Genomic DNA, 20,442 nt, shown 5'->3' with positions numbered 1-20,442 from the left:
TTATACTATGAGTGATAGTAATATTTCGGTCACTATTTTACTCGTTCATAGAATTTTTATGCAAGTTATTAATTTATTTTGCATTTTATGTATTTTATGTAGATCAAAGTACAAGTATCTTGATAAATTATAATACTAAAAACGAACAGGTTGTCTATTCCTTTAAAGGGATGTCAGCATGACAGATTACGTCACGTAAAACGTCATTTCAAGACAGGGTTTTCATATTGCGAAATTATTCCTCAAAATATGGGTTAATATTTCCATCTTATGTTATCGTTCCGATTTGCAATTTCAGTAAAGTTTTTGTATTTAATTTCTGTTTTATTTTTATTTGTCTTTATGTGTGTGTTGAATTAAATGTCTTTTCTTTCTTTCTTTTTCTAAACTGATAAAATAAATAATTCAACATGGCATATATGTATTTTATTTTATTTAATTTAGCACTAACCATGAAATTACTGAAGTTTTATTTCATCTAATATCTCAATTGAAGATATTTGTGGAAGTTGTGGATTTTGAGAGGTAAATGCGATCTAGGGAGAATGAAATGTGTAATTTGGTAACCCCATGAGGTTGTCAAAGTTGGATTCTCTTTTCTCTTTGATTAAAATTGATATTAAATTTTGAAGCATTTTCGTATCTAAATTCTATTTTAAATATAAATGCACATTGAAAATCAGAATATTGATCATGTAATTATATTAATAATTCTATTGAGACAGCTTATAAAGACGATTCGCCAATAATATTATTTTTATTTTTGTGTAACAGGCTAACTTGAAAATCAACACATCAAATAATTAAGTGAAGAAAAGAAAAAATGGAACCTAAAAAAATATCTTTTGGGTTTATGAAAACCAAGAAACAGGATAAGCCAGTGGCCACAGAACAAAAGGAATATATTGAATGTGTGGAAGAAAAGTCCATTAAAGTAGTTGGGTATGTACAAAAGTCTTCGCTTTACAAATTTATTTACGTTATGATTTATAAATTAAAATTTGCTACTAATGTCCATACTAATATTATAAATGCGAAAGTGACTCTGTCTGTCTGTCTGTTACTCAATCACGCCTAAACTCCTAAACTACTGAACCAATTTTCATGAAATTTGGTATGAAGATATTTTGATACCCGAGAAAGGACATAGGCTACTTTTTATCCCGGGAAAATGACGCAATCCCAGAAATCCCACGGGAACGGGACCTATGCGGGTTTTACTTTGACTGCGCGGGCGAAGCCGCGGGCGCGGAAACCTAGTTGCCTATAATTTCACAATGCATCGTAAATTTTTAAAACATACTATACTGGCTTGGCATGGTAATTTCATGTAGGCTATGTTTTAATTGGGTTTATCAGAGATCTGTAGACTGTAGTACTGTTAAATAGTTTGATAGGAATATTCGTTCATTATAGGCTGAAATCATTAAGCTATCAGATTTTTATTGACATTTAAAACTCAACTACGTAGAGTTTGGTATTAAGATGATGTTAAAGAACACAATATGTAATTTTTTCAAACATATTTAATTGCATTATTATGTTATATTCAAGGCATAGTATAAATTTATTATCATAGTATTACAGTGAAATGATAATTCCATAGGACCTACAGAAACACATCCTTACAAAATAGTTCCCAAACAGGGACAACATTTATATTTAGCAACATCAATATTTTGACATCAACAAGACATGAAACAATATACTAATTCACTCATTTTTTATTCCAGCGGGGAAGAGGTTAAAGATGAGGCACCACTGGTCATACCCATGAAACCAAATACTATGATAACAGCAGAACGGCTTCGTCAAATAGCGGAAAAAGTTGAAAATTTCGAAGAACAACCTGTTAAAGAAGAAAATAATGCTATACCTGAAGTAAAACATGAAAATGAAACTCTGGAACAAATGGCTGCCAGGGAGTTGTTGGAGGAAGCTCAGAAAAAGACTGTAGTTGATGTGTCTACTTTAGTTGTACCTGTGCCCGCTCAGCCTGTGCTTGAGGGACAGAAGGAGGTAGGAAAATTTATATTGTTAATTAGAAATATATTTCATTAATCTTAAATTGATATAAGTATTTAGATTATTCTAGAATCCTGCATGTGGCTTTGGCTATTTTGTATAAAACTTAACAATTTTTTTTATAAAACCTACCTTGAAAGCCACTCTAAACTAAAAAACACACTCAATTGCATAGCTATAAAGATAATCATACATAGGGATAGACAGAATGTGGGAAGCGACTTTGTTATACGAATATTTAGACTTAAAAAATAGGCACATTATGACTTACTAGTAATACTGTTCTATTATAGATCAATATTATAATTATTTGTTAATTTGTAGAATAAAATCCATTTAACCAATGTAATACTACTTACCTCCCTTATTAAGAATGTATAAAATAAATATTTCTATTTTATAATTTCAGTCAACTTTAGACGATTATGAATCTGTGCCAATACAAGATTTTGGACTTGCTATGCTGCGTGGAATGGGTTGGGCGCCGGGGAAGGATCAGTAAGTATTGAATGATGACTTTTACATATGACAATTATATGTTGAAGTCAAAACTTATTGCTAGTCAGAACCTGATAAAACTGATGAATGCAATCAAAAACATTTTTCACTATGTGTGTTGCTTTTGATTGTGACATGTAAACTTTAATTGAAATAATTATACTATGCAATAATAAAACCTGTTGTTTTGTAGTCCTACTAATAATTTTCCGAAGCTAAAATAGTGTGCGTGGCGCGCATCACAGTAACTTATAGATATTATAAATTATTATCAAAAGAAAACCCGCATTTCCCACCAAACTATGTTTGTATGAAATTTTATGCAAATTGGTTCAATTGTTTAGGCGTGAAGAAGTGACAGACAGACATACGGACAGAAGACGTCACTTTCGTATATATAATATTAAATAGTGAGGATTATTTTCAAAATATTGATTAATAAGTACTTATAAAACTTTTAATTCACAGATCAAAATACAAACTTCCGGAACTTCGACCTAAAGGATTAGGATTAGGAGCAGATAAAGTAATTAAAGAAAATCAAAAGAAGAAATCTAACACAAAAGATAATGAGGAAGAACTTGCGCTTGTTAAGAAATCCTTTGTCAAAATTACGACAGGGAAATATGCTGGATTCTATGGACAGGTATTTATACAAATATAATTTAAGAGATTATTTTAAGAGCCTGCTACTTCATTTATTACATCTGAAAGGTTCACTTAGCTTTTAAAAATTATATTTGTCTACTTCTTTCCGAATTTCTATTATATTATGTGCTATTTCTATACAATAATAATAATATTGCTTCAAATAAGTCCATGCAAGGATGTACACGAAAAGTCTTTTTAGTTCTTATTGTAGTAAGGCGCATTAGGGTAATTTTTAGGATGACAGAGTAAATGCAATAACATTAAATTAATATGTAACTATTGATTGATTAAACAAATATGAATAATATCAAACCCGTTTATTTTCATGCGATGCCTTCACAATACTCACAATAAAACGATGTGCTGAAGTGGTATTCACAATTTTCCGAATTATCCGACATCCTGAATTCCTTGAATGCACTATATAGTTAAATAATGAACTTTAATTTTTTAACCCTATAAGTATTATTTTTTGTATAGTGCTGTTCGTCAAGATCACAATATCCTTGTATAAGCTAGAAATATTTATTAGTATACTGCCTTTAACTTTATTATTGTACAAATATTTTACAGGTTGTGAGTCTCGATGAAGAAAACGGAAGGGCAATGGTTGATATTCCCATAAAAAAGGAAACAGTCAGCTTAAGTGAGTTCATGATGCAGGCAGTGCCAAAATCAGAATATGATAGAGAATCTAAAGTGATTAGTGAGTAGATTTGACTATGTTGCATATTGTATTTTTATTTAAATACATTATTTTATAACAACAGGATGTTAATTTATTTAGTCACGTAATTGTACACCAATAAAATGCATTAGTGAAAAAGATTTATCCTTACATACATTTGCTGCATACCTAGCATACTTTCACTTTTTTCATAATTTCAAAATGTTTCATATGAGAAATTTTAAAAGAATTTTTGAATGCTATAAAACTAAATATCAAAATCGGTTCCATTTAAATTCTATAAAATAAAAACTAATATCTGATTCGTATTTTTCAGATGCTGATTCATATCAAAAATACAAAAAGCAGGAGAGCATACAACAACCTACAAACAAGCATTCAAAGACTGATAGAGATAGTTCATCTAATAGGAATTCTAATGATAGGAAGCCTAGAGATTATGAAGATCGTCTATCGAATAATAGGAATAGATCAAGAGATAGAAGAAATAATTCACCCGATAGTGACAGGGATTCAAGACATAGGAAGAAATCAACCAGAAAGTATAGCAGTAATGAATCTCTTAATTTGTCTGACTCTGAATATAATAAATCGAAAGATAGACGAAGAAATAGTACCAGCAGTGACTCCTCCTCAAATTATAAGCACAAGAAAAAAAGCCACAGCAAAAGTTCAAAGGAAAAACGGGACATTGATAAGAAAAGGAAAGGGAAAAAGAAAAAGAGAGATAGGGATAGGTCACCTAATTATAAGAAACATAGGAAATAAGATTAATTGAATGTGACTTTTATTATATGGATTTTTTAAAGCTGTTGTTTTCTTTAAACCTTATACACACTTGCGATACGATACCATTGAAAGAATTTAATTACTTATCTCAATTATTTTAGAATATCTTTAATGAGAAACTTTTTTGTTAAAACAAATTTTAGACTGACATTTTTTAAAATGTTTATTATCGGAACATTATACATATAATAATTAAATTATAAAAAAAATTTGCAACATCCCTATATTTCCACATTTTTCCCCATTTACTTCGGCGCACAAATTTCTATCTTTTTCTTATCAACACGAATGAATAGTGCGCGCAATCTCTTAACTTTCAGGATCGCACCGAGAATATTTTCATATTATAATTTGCACTGTTCAAACGGAAAGATTGTCTGTCCCTTTTGAGCAATTACATAAAATATACAGTGTTACCAAGAACATTCGGCATTGGCGAAATTCGGAACTATGCTGTATCTTGTAAAACGTCAATTGACGACAGATCGATGAGTAATAATTTTGCTTAGCATAAACCATTGCAATATCTCAAACTACCTATATAAATTAATGATCAATGATCCATAATTAACAATTCATAACTAGATAGTTTGAGTTATTGGAAATTGGAATGGCATATTAAGTAAAATTATTTTAAAGATTAACATAAGAACATGGACAAAATAATATAGTATATATTTTGTCCATGGTTTGATCTAACTTGAAAGATACGATAGGTTACATTTAAATTTAAAGCCGCAAAATTATTTTATTTCAAATTTTTATTTGTCTATTATTTGGCAGTCTCAATTATTTGTTATCTCTGTATATTATAAACTATTCCTTAGATCATTAAGTAGGTAATGGATAACACTCGCAGGCGTTTCCCCTTTTGCCGAGGTATAAGATTATTCGAATCGAAAAATCTTATGCTTTCATAAAAATTACTTGCGTAATCGATTACAAACACTCTGCGTATTCGTAAAACATCGAAAGGACGTCTGCGAGTGCTCCGCTAAAAATGCCGTTTTGCACTGTCAAGTCTTGCAGAAGCAATTCAAACATGTCGAATATTAAAAAAGATGGACCTTATAGACCTTTAATTTGTGTATATTTTTTTATTTTTTTAACGTACATTTCTAATTAAATGCAATTTCTAATAATCGTCGATGTATCGTTTAGCGATATGATCAAGACAAATAATCGAGTCATGTTTAGAGAGAGAGAGACGAGACTATCATGGAAAGAAAATATACAAATTTAATCTTTATTAACTGAGAGATAAAGTTGAATTTAAAACGTGATAATGAACCGCATTCCTTACGAGACTATCTTTTATAGAAATACAAATTTAATCTTTATGAAATAAGTTATAAAGTTGAATTTAGAACGCGATATTGAACCGCACTCCCCACGAGACAACTTGGAATGAAATACAAATTTAATCTTTATGAACTTATGGATAGAGTTGAATTTAAAAACTCGTCGCTTAAAAGGTCGTAAATTTTTACGACTTTCGTGACACAAATTATTTTTGTGAATGTGTGATTGTGTTTCAATAGTGTGAGTTACCCTCCCCGCACCAAAATCAGCAGAAAGTTTAGTTAGAACATTTGCCAGCGTACTCCATCCATTACTTAATGATCTAAGAACTATTCTTACATATGGCGACATCTAGTGTCGGGATTAAGTATGCAATAGATGGCGCTATATTTTAACAATAATAATTAGAACCCTCCGTTCATATTCGTTAGTAACTAATTAATTAATTAATTACAAGGTACCTAGGCCACGATGTGATACCATAATTCAAAGCTAATAAAAAGCGTGTAAAAAGGTAAAGGAGTGAAGTGTCCTTAACTATTTTTCCAGAGGAGAGATATGTATTATTTTATCATCTTGGTGGTTAATGGTTTTACATAACTAACATATTGTAACTATACCTACGTAAGTAAGTAATTTCCAAAAAGAAAGGTGTAAGTAGTTTCTATTTCACACGTTTTGTTTATTTTTGTATAAACGTAACAAGTACTTACCTACACAGGAAAATAGCTTCCAAAATAAAACAACCACATTCACAAAATCATTTATTTGATAGAAGAATTCGCAAGTCAGATCACATCGGAAGTTTTAGTTACAGGCAGGATATCACATTGAACATTTATAATACAGCTCACAAGAACATACAATCTCGCTCGACAGTGAAACAATAATATTTTTACAATAATATTATGATAGGTCGAAGAATATAGAAGAATATAATATTATAGCTTCTAGATTATCTACCACTGGTAATTCACTATTTAAAAACCAAAATTGAACACAAAATTATGTTACCTTTAAGTTTAAAGGTGCAGTAGTAGGTAAACATTTCTTATTATATTTGGTGATAGCATCGACTACTTATTTGACAAAATATTTTGGTTAATCTTGAAAATAATGCTACTTCATAAATAAAAATGTTCTTTCCGAAGACTAAGTACTAAAAAGTAAAAATCATGTCATATAAAAATTCTTAGGGATACTCTTTTATTAAAATTGCCATCAAAAAGTAGACGTAAAAGTTAAAGTTTCATTACTGCAGTCATTTTATATATCTATGTGTATATTATATGTAGTTACAAATTAAATAATAATTTTATAAAATATATACTCGGTATAGGTATAAATGTTTCAAGATAACTATAAAATAAATAAGATTAGGATATAGATAAAAAAGCTTCATTACAGACAACTTAACACTTATTTACATCAATTGTTAAAATGTTTGTTTGTAATTCCATCATCGACTATAAACTTACAACATTTATTTTAAGTTCTACATTTTCATATAATCCAAAATACACTGATATGGGTCTTCAAGATATTTCGCTACGTTTAATGCTACTATACACAATATAGAAGATAAATACTAAGCGTTTTTTTAATTACGAATACATCAGTGGGTATCACAACGTCTAAGGAAAATAGGAAGACACTAATCTAAGCTATTTGGTAAAGGATATAGTTACATATAGATATATAAATTAATTATATATTTTGTGTCTGCTTTTGCGCGTTCGTGGTTCACCTACAACACAGAGTATATCTAATAATTCCATATACAATCTTAATAATTTGAGATCGCAAGCTTTCCTTCGCTGAATATTGATGTTACCGTAGCTCAAATTCGGCATACAAACCAGCTCGACATTTAACTTCAGAGGTCACGTGTATACGCTTAAAATGTTAGGTAGCTAACGTCACTATTCAATCCCGGATTATCAATAATACAAAACAGATCATCTCTATCCTATCTAGAAATGCTTGCAGTATCATAATGAATTATCATATTGCAAGCGCACCACTCTTAAAATGAATAATATATTTTCCATCCGATCATTCTTTATCTTCCTCTCAGTATATCATTTAGTTACCCGCGTGTCTCAAACCAACCCTCACTGCCAAGTGCCAACACGTACCAGTTGATCTCGAAAATGGCGGCAAATGTTTAGCGCTTTGTAAAGGGATTGTTGCGGGCGTGTGTGCGTGCGGCAGCGGCCGCTGTCTGCGTGCAGTTGCACAGAGCGTCGAACATACGCAGCATGAAACCGCGGGCTCGACCGAACCGCCGTTTGAGGTTATCTGAAAAAGATAATAATTTCAAAAGACACTGTTAATACCCTCATGGTAAGGCTTTGTTCTGGCAGTGGTGGTAGCCTCCTTAAGCCTACGCTATAACTAAAATTACCGACTAGCTCCAAAAATAAATTGAATGATTTATGTAATACGATTTGGCTTCAAATTATTGGAGACTATTTTCATAGATATTATTTGGCTAGGCTATATATACGAGTAAGTAAGTAGTCGAGAACCTACGTATTGTGACCTACCTTACAACACAAATCACTACATAGTATAAAACAAAGTCGCTTTCCCTGTCCCTATGTCCCTATGTCCCTATGTCCCTTTGTACGCTTAAATCTTTGAAACTACGCAACGGATTTTGATGCGGTTTTTTTTAATAGATAGAGTAATTCAAGAGGAAGGTTTATATGTATAATAACATTCTTAAAATAGTGGAAAAGTACTGTTATTTTTGAGGTTTCTAATGTGATGTCGTAAAAAATTACATTTTTTCCGCTTACATTGCAAACGCAGGCTGAACCCTACGAGTTTTATAAAAATAATGTACTAAGTATTATACACATTGAAAAGGTCTACACAAAAGTCCGGGATGGTATATGTCTATCTCTTATGGATAACCCACAATAACTTTTTTTTGTCCTTTACTTTTTACGACAAATAATGCCTAATTTTCGATGCGATTTTAGCTAATACAGCATTAATCCTTAACCAATTAAATACCTTGAATACATTGTTCATTTAATATAGATCTATATAGCCCTTTACACCGTATGATTTAAGTGAATATTTTCGAAGATATTACAGATTTAAGAATTGCGGGACGTAGCGTTTGCAGCGGTTCTGGCCGGCCGCCCGGCTTTCTATTTTATACCCGTGCGAAGCTGGAGCGGGCCGCTATGTTTTTATATACCTACAACGTTCACAGTTTTTCTGTAGTGTATTTAGTATCAGCATTGCACCCGTGCGAAGCCGGGGCGGGTCGCTAGTTTAAAATAAAACTTTAGAGCAATGTGCATATTTCATACAAAAAATTCAAACACACCGGATAAATCATATACCTACTTTTTACAACAATGGACCTGCATACATTACGGCATGTACACTGACCCAGATTTATTATGCCTCAAAGAAAATATAAACTCTAAATACATTTTAAAATAATGGTCGATTTATGTGGCTGTACCTACATTGCACTAAATCCCCTGGTTTACAGTTTAACACGCGAATAAATCACGGTTTAACGGTGCGATATCGCGAAAAGCTCCACAAACGTAATAAAAGAATGAACGTGCCGGGCTTGATAGTAAAAAAGAGAAGTATTGTCGTGTCTACCTTCAATTTAATTAGGGTTGAAGTTTGTCTCATTTGAGCACCTCCCAACCGCCCTCCGCCTACGTATCTCCCCTAGCGGTAGAGCTCTAAAGTGAATGAAATGGCTACGACGCGTAACGATGTAGGTACAGCTACAGTATTGAGCTTTATGAGTCTAGAGTTTACACTTTACATTGTATCTTTATGTTATTATGAATAATAACTATTATCTATTACCTAAGATTAATGTTTTTATTTAGCTGGCTACATAATTATTATATGTATTATGATTTATGAGCATAATGCCATTGAAAAGACGTGGAAAAGACCAAGAAAAATGTTTAGGTAAGCCTGCCTTGGATTTTCCATAAATAATTAATTTATTTTTTACATAAATATTTTTTTTGTCAATAAAGAAAGAACTAATACCTATCTAAAATTCTAATTTTATTCTTGTTCTAAGTCTATTAGCTACTTACATTTAAATATAATTCAAAATTACCTAACACGTGCTTTTGAATAATGAATTTATGTATATTCGTACAATGAACTTTCATTAAATAGAAACAGGTACCTACTACCTACGTAGGTAAGGCTTTGTATATTTATATTGCTACCTACCTATACCTTCCTACTAGAGTTTACCATAATTATACATGCACATTCTCTTTGTCAGTTCACGTTACGCGACACGTTAGTTGCTCATGCAGGTAAATAATATGCAAAATCAATATATTCTAAAGGCAAATAAACCTCTGCTTTCATCGCTCAGGGGCGGATTACACGTAGGGAGGCTACGGAGCTTCGATCGATCCGAACGTATTGTGCGAGCAAAAGCCCAGACAACATAACATAAGTGCATTCGTTATTGCAGATATTTCACTATGGTATTATTCACATCATTAATTGTGCAAAATTTTAATGAGCGAGCCGCTACATAATTGACATTAATGACCATATAGAATAGCACATAATATGAAGTAAAGTATTAATTAATTCGTAGATTTTGCAAATACATAGTGGAATAATTAGTCCTTCGTTCTTTTTTCAGACCTCATAGATTGAGCAGAAAGATTCGAAAACAAAGTAAAACTCAAAAAAATCTAATTTATAGTGAATCATCTAACCACAATGACAAAATTATTAATAAATTATTTCTAGTTGGCCTATTTTGATCAATAAATTTGTCTGCGGTTATCGTATTCAGATTCTGTTTTCAGATGATAATGACTAATGAGCGTAAAGTGACATGACATGATCACATTATATTAAGCATTAAGCAAAAAAATTTCTACATTTTTCATAGAATCAAACCTACAGCCTGTAGGTTTGATTCTATGAAAAATGTAGAAATTTTTTTGCTTAATGCTTAATATTACAGGGAACTTCCCGTGAACACAGAGTCTTGAAGCAGAGATAAAGGAAAAATTGCTAAAAGCATAAAGTTACAATTACAACGTAATATAAAATAGGTTTTTTCGGAGCCCTCGGTGCGAGTCCGACTCGCACTTGGCCGGTTTTTTTTTAATAAACCGTTCTCATATTTTCTAAATATTATTTTGCGCAGTTACCTACTACCTACTTATAGGTAATTACTTATTCAGTTCGGCTTGCTTTGTAACCTTTATTATTTAAGCTTCAAACAGAGTAGGTATAATTTATCCAACTAACTTTTTGAGTCCCCAAAAAAGTAAAGCCACAAAAAACATTTTAGTTACCTCGCAAAACAATGCACTTTCAAGGTTACTAAATATTATTATCACAACTCACAAGCCAAGGCCCTCATGTCATCTCGATAAAGATGACAAATAATCCGCATATTTACAGGTAGCTCGTGATTTTCTTATCTATTGTTCACGAAATTAATACTTGCCTTGTGTGAGTAAACACAAAGCAATTGCGTCATCAAACAATCATGTCGCTTTACTTCGCTCTGTTATTTTTAACTCACAATACAATTTGAGTACTTCCCCTTCATTACTTTAAATAAACGGTTTAAACGTGGTTATTGGTTGTCTTTACGATGCACTAATGTTACCTACTATAGGTATTTTATTAAGTGGTATCAATTAATGATAGGTCGACAATCATGTCAATGCCTTCTTTATCATGCGACATTTCATAGAATTCGTAGGTAATAGATTTTATGCAATATTATTTCAACACAAATAAACCAGGTCGTTAAATAACCTATTTTCGTTGTTAAATAGGTGCCATACGCAATTTTTTATTTCAAAATAATTAAAATGTCATCGAAATAAGTGAAATTCCATCAACATGAGTCCCCGTGAAGGATAAGTAATCACTATGTTACAAGTATACTATATATTATAATATTCATTTTACTATTTACAATTTTTTTGCAACAATCTACCATGGTCCCTAACAAATAGGTAACAACAGACCTCAAAATTAATTTGTATCTTACAGATAGAGATGGCTAATAAGGTAGGTAGGCAGGTACTATTAAAAGATAACTATTTTTATCGGTACACTTTCAGTGTGGAGAAGAAAATTACAAATTTGATTACCTACCTAATACATATTATATTATGATTTTCTTAATGTGGGTAATTACCGTACCTATATTCCTACTTTTGCAGGCGCTAATCTAAAGAAGTGTCTACCTATACGTACATTAATCTTAATTAGGTAGGTATGTGCTGAGAGAGCTTACTCTAGCTACTTATGTGATACCTATCTATTCGTTGACAAATTAATTTATTTTAAAGAAATTAAATCAATTATAAAAGGAAACATAACTGAATGTTAATTTGATATTGTTATTTATTAAATAAAAACATTTATTATCTTAATTAAAAAGGATGCCCGATGGTTTATTCCTTTAATATAATTTACGGAACCCTCACATCAGTACGGTTATGAATATTTTAGTTCCGGAACATAAAAGGTCCATTTTCGTGTGACCTTATTGTTCGAAAGGGCACCTATTTTGAATAAGCACGAATGCCTTCCGTTCTTATTTCTATGAAGACTTTTGTTCAAAAGAAGGGTGGAACATATCTTGACCTATTTTTGTCGGTACATCTAAACACAAAAATATTGAAATGCTTTCTATTAAAAGCTACACAATAGTTACCCACTACAATTAGAATGATGGATTAATCCATTCATTGGTAAATTATTAACTTCTCATTTAACTAATTGGAGTTAACGCACGGCCGCAGCGCGATGCACTCGTGTTATCGGCGCCTGTACACGGTCTGACTCGCTATAAACTCGTCGATACTATTAACTACGGATGTTATCTACATTGAAATAACGTGTGTTGAGCTATATTAATTAATAAAACGTTATATGAACATATACGTAGTCTACATCGAACCTGCCATTGACGTTATACAAAAGTACATTCATACTAAGAGTGAAGTGTTATTACTAAACGCCCGTGCAGTATTTACGATAACAAACAGGTTTTCGCTATGAGTTTGCAACACACGCCGCCGAGTATTACATTTATAAGCGGCAGCGGTAGCGGAGGCGGATCAACACCGAATCTGCGTGGATACGGCATGGAGGAAACACAGAATTCAAATATTAACATAAGGAAAAGAAAGGAGCGCACGTATGAACAAGATTTTAAAAAAGACCTAGCGGATTTTCGTATTGAAATCATGAATTTTTTCCAAGAATTCGCCAAAGATCAAAATGAAAATTTAACTAAATTAAGCCAACAGATATCATGCATTAAAGAAGATATAACTGCCATATATTCGGTAACGCAATCGCTTACCCAAGAAATAAATGACTTGAAATGTGATTCTCAAAAAATTCGTTCTAGTCTAATCTCGTCAGAAAACAGAATTTCAACCCTAGAAAACAACTTTCAAAAAATAAAATTATTACCTGATCACGACAAAATAAAAACAACAAGCGTTATTGATGAAACCTTAATTTCGGAATTGAAGGAGCGTAATGAGCGTGAAAAAAATGTAATTTTGGTCGGTATTTCGGAAAAAATTGATACAAATTTTAATTCTAGAACCACATATGACTATGAAAAAGTTTTCCAAATTATCTCGACAATATACGAAAATTGCCCGAAGCCAATAAAGTGCATACGGTTGGGGAAATTCATTCCCAATAAAAGTCGACCGATAAAAGTGATATTTAATTCGAATGACACTCCCCGAGTTCTGCTGCGACATAGAACTAAACTCCCTAAAAATATTTTTATGTATTATGACCAAACGCCCGCGCAAAAATCCCATTTATTATCAGTAAGAGAAGAGATGAATCGTCGCATTGAAGAAGGTGAACAAGAACTATGTATAAAATACTTCAATGGAGTACCTAAAATTATCAAGAAGACCCAAAAAAACTAAATATTACTCACTCATCCCCAGAAATAACTGTCAAAAATACTTTCCATACATTCTTAAATTGGAAAATGGATAGAAACGATGTGGAAACACTTGGGAACCAAGTTGATAGTGAGATTGGAGTGGGTAATTCTTGTTTAATTGCTAATCCGGAACTTCTTAATGATAACAGCTTTTCTTCTTATTCCTCTTTTAAAATTGTTACTCAAAATATTCGTAGTATTAATAAAAACTTCTTGGAATTTAAGGTTTTTCTGTCACGTTGTGCGTTCGAGTGCGATTTAATAATACTTACTGAATGCTGGCTAAAAAATTATGACTTTGTTCCACCCCTAGAGAACTATCATAGTTACAACACTACAAGACATATAAACCAAAACAGCGGGGTTACTGCGTACATACGTAATAATATTACTGATATCGAAGTTGTTGAACCAAATTTGGATGATGCTGATGGTCTAATTATAACTATTGCAAAACAATATGCTTTTGTTTGTATTTATCGATCTCCCTCTTTTGCGACAATAGATAAATTCCTGCATTCTTTTGACTTAATATTGTGTAACTTAAGGTGTATTCCTAATATCTACATAATTGGCGACTTAAATATTGACATCAGTAATGAGAACACTGATCAAAGATCTGACGAATATCTAGATTTTCTTGCATGTCACGGATTCTTACCAAGTCACTCTTTACCTACACGTGGTAAAAGCTGTCTTGACCACTGTTTCGTAAGATCTAATATAAAAGTGGCTACTTTTGTATGTGAGTCTGCAATAACGGATCATTCTGCAATATTTCTTACTTTTTCTAACAAACAAAAAACTAGTATAGCTAAGACAACATGTTTTACAACCAATATAAATTACTCAAAAGCTTCCAAACTACTGTCATTGGTAGATTGGCACAATCTACTATCTACAAATGATCCTAATAGTCTAACTAATTCATTACTTGATACCGTTGGCAATATTATAAGCGATAGCTCCCGATTATTTAAAAAAACTAATAGAAATTCTATTTTACAACCCTGGATTACACCAGGTTTGCTGCGATGTATACGTTTCAGAGATATTTTACACCGCCGAAACAAAAACGATCCAAATAATAAGGAACTTGAACTCATATATAAACGCTATAGGAATCATTGCAGTAATATTTTACATACTTCTAAAAACAACTATGATAAAATTGAGCTTAATAATAATAGAAAAGATATTAAAAAGTCGTGGAAAACTATTAAACGCATTTGCCATATAAACAGTAACTCTTTAAAAAGCCCTGATAATGCTTTAAATTTATTAAAACTTAAGAACACTCCAGTTCATTCTATTGAATTTATAAATGATTTCTTTATTAATATAGGTAATGAATTAGCATCAAATATTTTAAATCAACTAAATTTATCAGAAATTCAGCTCAAATCTAAAAATAATCAAGGCGCCATTTCACTTAATTCATTTGTTTTATTGGAAACAGATATAGTGGTGGTTAATAGTACAATTTTGGCTCTAAAAAACACTTATGCTTCAGGATATGATGGCATATCATCTATTTTCTTAAAGAAAAATCTTGCTATATTTGGCCCACTGATCACGCAATTATGCAATATATGCTTATCATCGGGTGTGTTTCCTGATCGTTTAAAGCAATCTCAAGTTGTGCCGATTTACAAGTCGGGTGACAGAGACAGTATAACCAACTATCGCCCTATCTCACTTTTGCCAACCATATCAAAGGTTCTGGAGAAGCTTATTAATAAGCGTCTCGTTAATTATTTGGAAAAGAATTGCATACTTTCAACTAATCAATTTGGCTTTCGTGCAAAAAAATCGACTAGTGATGCTATCAATACTCTTGTGTCTCTTATTGCTAACAATTTAGACAGGAAGATAAAATGTTTGGGTGTTTTTTTGGATCTGGCGAAAGCGTTCGATACTGTCTCTGTCCCCCTGCTCCTGGCAAAGCTTGAATCAATGGGAATTCGTGGTACCCCTCTAGAATTGTTTAGAGATTATTTATCAAATAGGACTCAAATTGTTAAAATTGGTGATGTACAGAGTCAAAAGCGGTCCATAAATTTTGGCGTTCCTCAGGGATCGGTACTCGGCCCTACGCTCTTTTTAATATACCTAAATGACCTATGTAATCTACACATACCTGACGCGAAGTTAATAAGTTTTGCTGATGATACTGTTATTGTTTTTCAAGGGGAGACATGGGAATCTGCTCGTTTGGCAGCTGAATCAGGCATGCGATTGGTAATAAATTGGCTAAATCATAATCTTTTAACTTTAAATTTTACAAAAACTAAATATATAAATTTTTCTCTTAAAAATAATAATAGACCTCCCCAAAATTTTACCATAAAGGCGCATACGTGCTTAAATATAGGAAACTGCGATTGCTATACTCTTTGTCCTGTCGATACTATAAAATACTTAGGGATAACAATAGATAAAAACTTAAACTGGAAGCCGCAAATAGATGATTTAAAAAGTAGAATACGTAAACTTATACCAATTTTTAAAAAAATAAGACGCCTTAAGGATGAAACCACTAACAAAATCGTTTATCAGTCTTTGTGCCAATCGCTCATTAATTATGGAATCTCGGCTTGGGGTGGCGCAAACAAAACAACACTTCTTAAGCTCGAACGCACACAGAGATGTATCTTAAAAGTACTGCAATTTAAGCCGTTTAGATATCCAACAAATCTCTTGTACAACGAATGCCGCGTTCTGACTGTGAGGCAATTATTTATCAAAGTGATAGTCCTGGAGCAGCACACAGTTCCTCCATCTTCATCCGTTGTTACAAAAAGAAAAACCCGCATTGAAGAGATTTACTGTGTGCCGGGTTGTAAAACTCGTTTTGCGAAAAATTTTGCATATTATATTGCTCCCTATTTGTATAATTATATTAACAATAAAATTAAAATAAAAGAAATGAGTAGATACCTTTGTAGTAAATCTTTGGATAAATTTCTGCTTCGCCTCGACTACAACGAGACAGAAAAACTGTTTGTGGCTAGTGCCTTTTAGTACCTATTACTTAAAGTTACCCAATTATTGTTTATCCTCATAAGCTCATAAGTTTTATATCTTTAAGCCGTAGTGTAAACTTTGCAAAAAAAATAAATAAAAATAAAATAATAATAAACTTCCCTACTGTAACACAGTGGCGTCAGCGACTAGCACGGAGGGAAGTAATTTATGTTTATTTGTAATAATTACTATGTCTTACTGAAATAGATTAATTGATGTTTGATGTAAATTGTTTGGAGGTAAATATATAAATATAAATATACTAAATATACTAAATAATAAATTGTTGTGGATAGCTTTTAGAATTTTATAGTAGAGTGTATTTAGTTAATTTTTGTATGAGTTAAGCATTTAATTAATTTATGGCATTTTTTTGTATGTAATTTCAGTATTTATACTCTAAGAACAAGCATATTTTGTATGTCACAAAGTTTATCTCGCGCCTTTTATACCTACGAATCTATGTTGATAATACTGTGATTTCAAAGACTAAAATTGTTACATTGTAATATTATATTGGTGGTGGTAAGGTGAAATAAATAAATAAATATAAATATATAAATATAAAAAAAAAAAAATAAAATATAAATATAAAATTATAACTATTATAAGTAATACATATTACTATTACGTATTTATTTTAATTCATAGGTATATGTGATCTACGTCTTATTCCTATTACCTACATCTTATTTCATATTCTCAAAGTTAAAGAACGATAAAAGATTACCAAAGTTTTAAGAGGCCATACAAAATGAGAGAGCTTTTGACAATAACAAAGTACAACAGCTTTTTGTTCATGACAAATTGAATAACTTTTAAATATTATAGAACTTACAACAAACAAAAAACGTAAATATGCGTAAGGATTATGTCTATATTGACCTATTGTACATAGTAGAAATTGTATCGGGTAATGTATAGGGTATTTATATCCTGAACGATCGATTATAGTTTATACGGTTATAAAAAGATTTCTATAATAAAGATAGATGTAGGTATAATAAAACTATTAAAAGGATTAGATTCAGGTTCCCTTGTTTAGATTCAGGTTGTGGTATGAGAGTAGATTTTGAGATGCTGACTTCGGCCAGATTACAGATGTCTAGAAGTCGCAGGATCATATCGTATCTACTATAATTAAACGTTATCTTTATCAATATTTAAATCTAGTGACACTATGTTTATTTTCACTACAAAAGTACTAAATCGTCTTTGATGAAATTGTAGATATTGTATGTGATAATCTATCTACAAGTTAATATAGAATAGATTTTATTTTAATTAGATAATTTACTCACTTGATCCCAGCTCTTGTGATTCCTGAAACAATAAGAAATTTGTATTACTATTAGTATGACTACAAAAAAATTGGTTACAAAATTGGACGATGCAAAAGCGAGCAATAGAAATTTAAAACTATTAACTAAACTACCATTATAGAGTTTATTAATTATAAGTACCTAGGTAAGTATATACTCTGAGATTATTATTAGAAATAATTAGAATTTTTAATTTATTCATCAAAGAAAATTATGAATAGAATCTTATTTAGCATCGTTTGAAGTCACGAACATGCGAGAAAATAACATGTAATTACAATAATCGTATTCAGGTCGTCCTAGGTTATCGCCTTAACACTTATCTATTTATTATAACCCGAGTTTCCTTTTCTATAGGTTGTTGGAATTTTAATGAGAAGACTTGGAATAAATTATTCGTTTATGAGCATAGATCGTCGATAACATTACAATCTCAAGAGGACTCAAGCAAAAAACTCGGTAGAGAGAGGTATTTATGTAAGAGTGTATATAGAGCTCGAAATAGATGAGAATAAGGGGAAGTATAATTAATATAAACGAATAAATTTTCTATTTCTAAACAATCAATATAGGTACAAGAATCTCAGAACAATATAAAACAATATTTACGAGTCATTTGGTCATTAGGTAGTTTAGACTAAACTAATGACCTAATGACTAAACTGTTTAGTAGGTATATTATCAGATATCCTACAAAATAGGGTACAGTACTTTTGAAAGTAACGGAAACTATTTTTTGTTTTTGATCAGTCTATTTATAGATATTATGCAGTTGTACATTATTATCAGATCGAAAATACTAATCTCATGAACATCAATATTGTGTTACCAAAATTTATCGCTTATTTGTCCAATAAAAGATATCTTATAGATAGCTTATAGATATGGATCAAATTATGCAATACATTATACATGGATAAAGATAACATCTACCCACACTTGTTGAAAACAAAAACATATTGCAAATGATGATCAGAACATCCGAACATTATTTGTTTCCAACAGCTGTTTATAATAAAACTGGCGAATGAAGAGTATTGATCTGCTGTCAAAAGACTCAAAGAGTGATGGAGGTAATTTACGTGCGCGAAAATAGATTAAACATGCAAAATAGTTTTAATTTACATATTTTCGACATAAGTCGGATATTCTAGGGATCTAGTATCAAGAAGCGGTTGCGTTCTATTGCAAATCTACAATGAACTTACCGCCCTATCACATCCACTTTCCTTACGGGGATAAATATACATTGATACTTACAAATTTGCTTCTCTCTTTCTCTTTATGTTTTATTTCTGCCTCTTTCTTTGCTTGCTGAATCAGTTGATCTACGAATTCAGAGGCTTGCCGAAGTTTCTCCGGATCGCTCTTGAATTCAGCTATTCGCTCAGCCAGCGCTGAATTGTCGCTGTCTTCCTTCATCTTTACGTTGTCTGGGACTCGGTTCACAGGTGGCTCTTCTCACTAACGCACTTAAATTTCAAAAGCGTCACTGAAAACAGATACAGTCAGATTCCTTAGAGCGAGCACAACATTCCAACACCGTTTTTATGGGTCATTATTTTAGTTTCTTTAATAACTCGTGAAGTACGTCGGCGCTGAGGGAGGGTGTGGGTATGTCATTATTCTCGATAAGTCGGAGGTTCGAGACTCCGATGCGTGTGGAGTGAGTAATGATGTTGGAAGCACTGGCGGCCGGGCGTACCGCGTAATTTCGCTCATGCGCCGACCGCCGCGGTCGCCTATCGTAAATTTGTAGCTATGGTTCAACAGATTAATCCTAATCACTAGCGATGAACGCTCTTGAGCTCTTGTCTCGAACGCGGTCTAATAACCGTTCGATGTTATCGGCATAAGCCCCTTATCGCATTTTGGATTTGCGAATTGTGGATAATTAAAAGCTGTACTTTACTTGTCGCATTGAAAGAAAGCGATAGGGTAGGTAAATGCTAGAATAAAAAAAAACAATTGTGTTAGCGCACCGACGTCTGGCTCGTATAATTTTGATTATTTTTTGCAATATCAAAATATAACATTCCGTAGCGGTATCTGGGTCTATGTACTATGTACTATGTACCCAGATACCTATAATAGAAGTACCTAGAGTAGGTAAAAAAGTAATTAGTGAAATAGATAAACAACATATTTCTTTTAAAGAT

The 20,442-nt window shown here is 31.8% G+C and overlaps 2 protein-coding genes across 2 annotated transcripts; one reads left to right on the top strand and one right to left on the bottom strand.

Annotated features, from left to right (window-relative positions):
* The first annotated feature begins 570 nt into the window (after positions 1 to 570).
* LOC149900211 (G-patch domain and KOW motifs-containing protein) lies at positions 571 to 4,664 on the top strand. The gene is made up of 7 exons (XM_090113327.1): positions 571 to 695; positions 775 to 942; positions 1,734 to 2,019; positions 2,435 to 2,523; positions 2,992 to 3,169; positions 3,748 to 3,880; positions 4,179 to 4,664. The coding sequence occupies exons 2-7, from the start codon at positions 824 to 826 to the stop codon at positions 4,628 to 4,630; spliced, it is 1,257 nt and encodes a 418-aa protein (XP_089969453.1). The 5' UTR covers positions 571 to 695; positions 775 to 823; the 3' UTR covers positions 4,631 to 4,664.
* Positions 4,665 to 6,704: 2,040 nt separating this feature from the next.
* LOC149900210 (uncharacterized) lies at positions 6,705 to 19,967 on the bottom strand. The gene is made up of 3 exons (XM_090113330.1): positions 19,544 to 19,967; positions 18,263 to 18,284; positions 6,705 to 8,254 (listed from the first exon to the last, which is right to left on the bottom strand). Exons 1-3 carry the CDS (start codon positions 19,703 to 19,705, stop codon positions 8,121 to 8,123), a joined length of 318 nt encoding a protein of 105 aa, XP_089969456.1. The 5' UTR covers positions 19,706 to 19,967; the 3' UTR covers positions 6,705 to 8,120.
* Positions 19,968 to 20,442: the final 475 nt, after the last annotated feature.

Source organism: Colias eurytheme, chromosome 19, assembly GCF_061535395.1.
Source record: "Colias eurytheme isolate Ceu_HAF_F1 chromosome 19, ilColEury1 Martin Lab GWU primary, whole genome shotgun sequence".
Lineage (NCBI taxonomy): Eukaryota > Metazoa > Arthropoda > Insecta > Lepidoptera > Pieridae > Colias > Colias eurytheme.
This window is presented reverse-complemented; position numbering and strand designations above follow the sequence as displayed.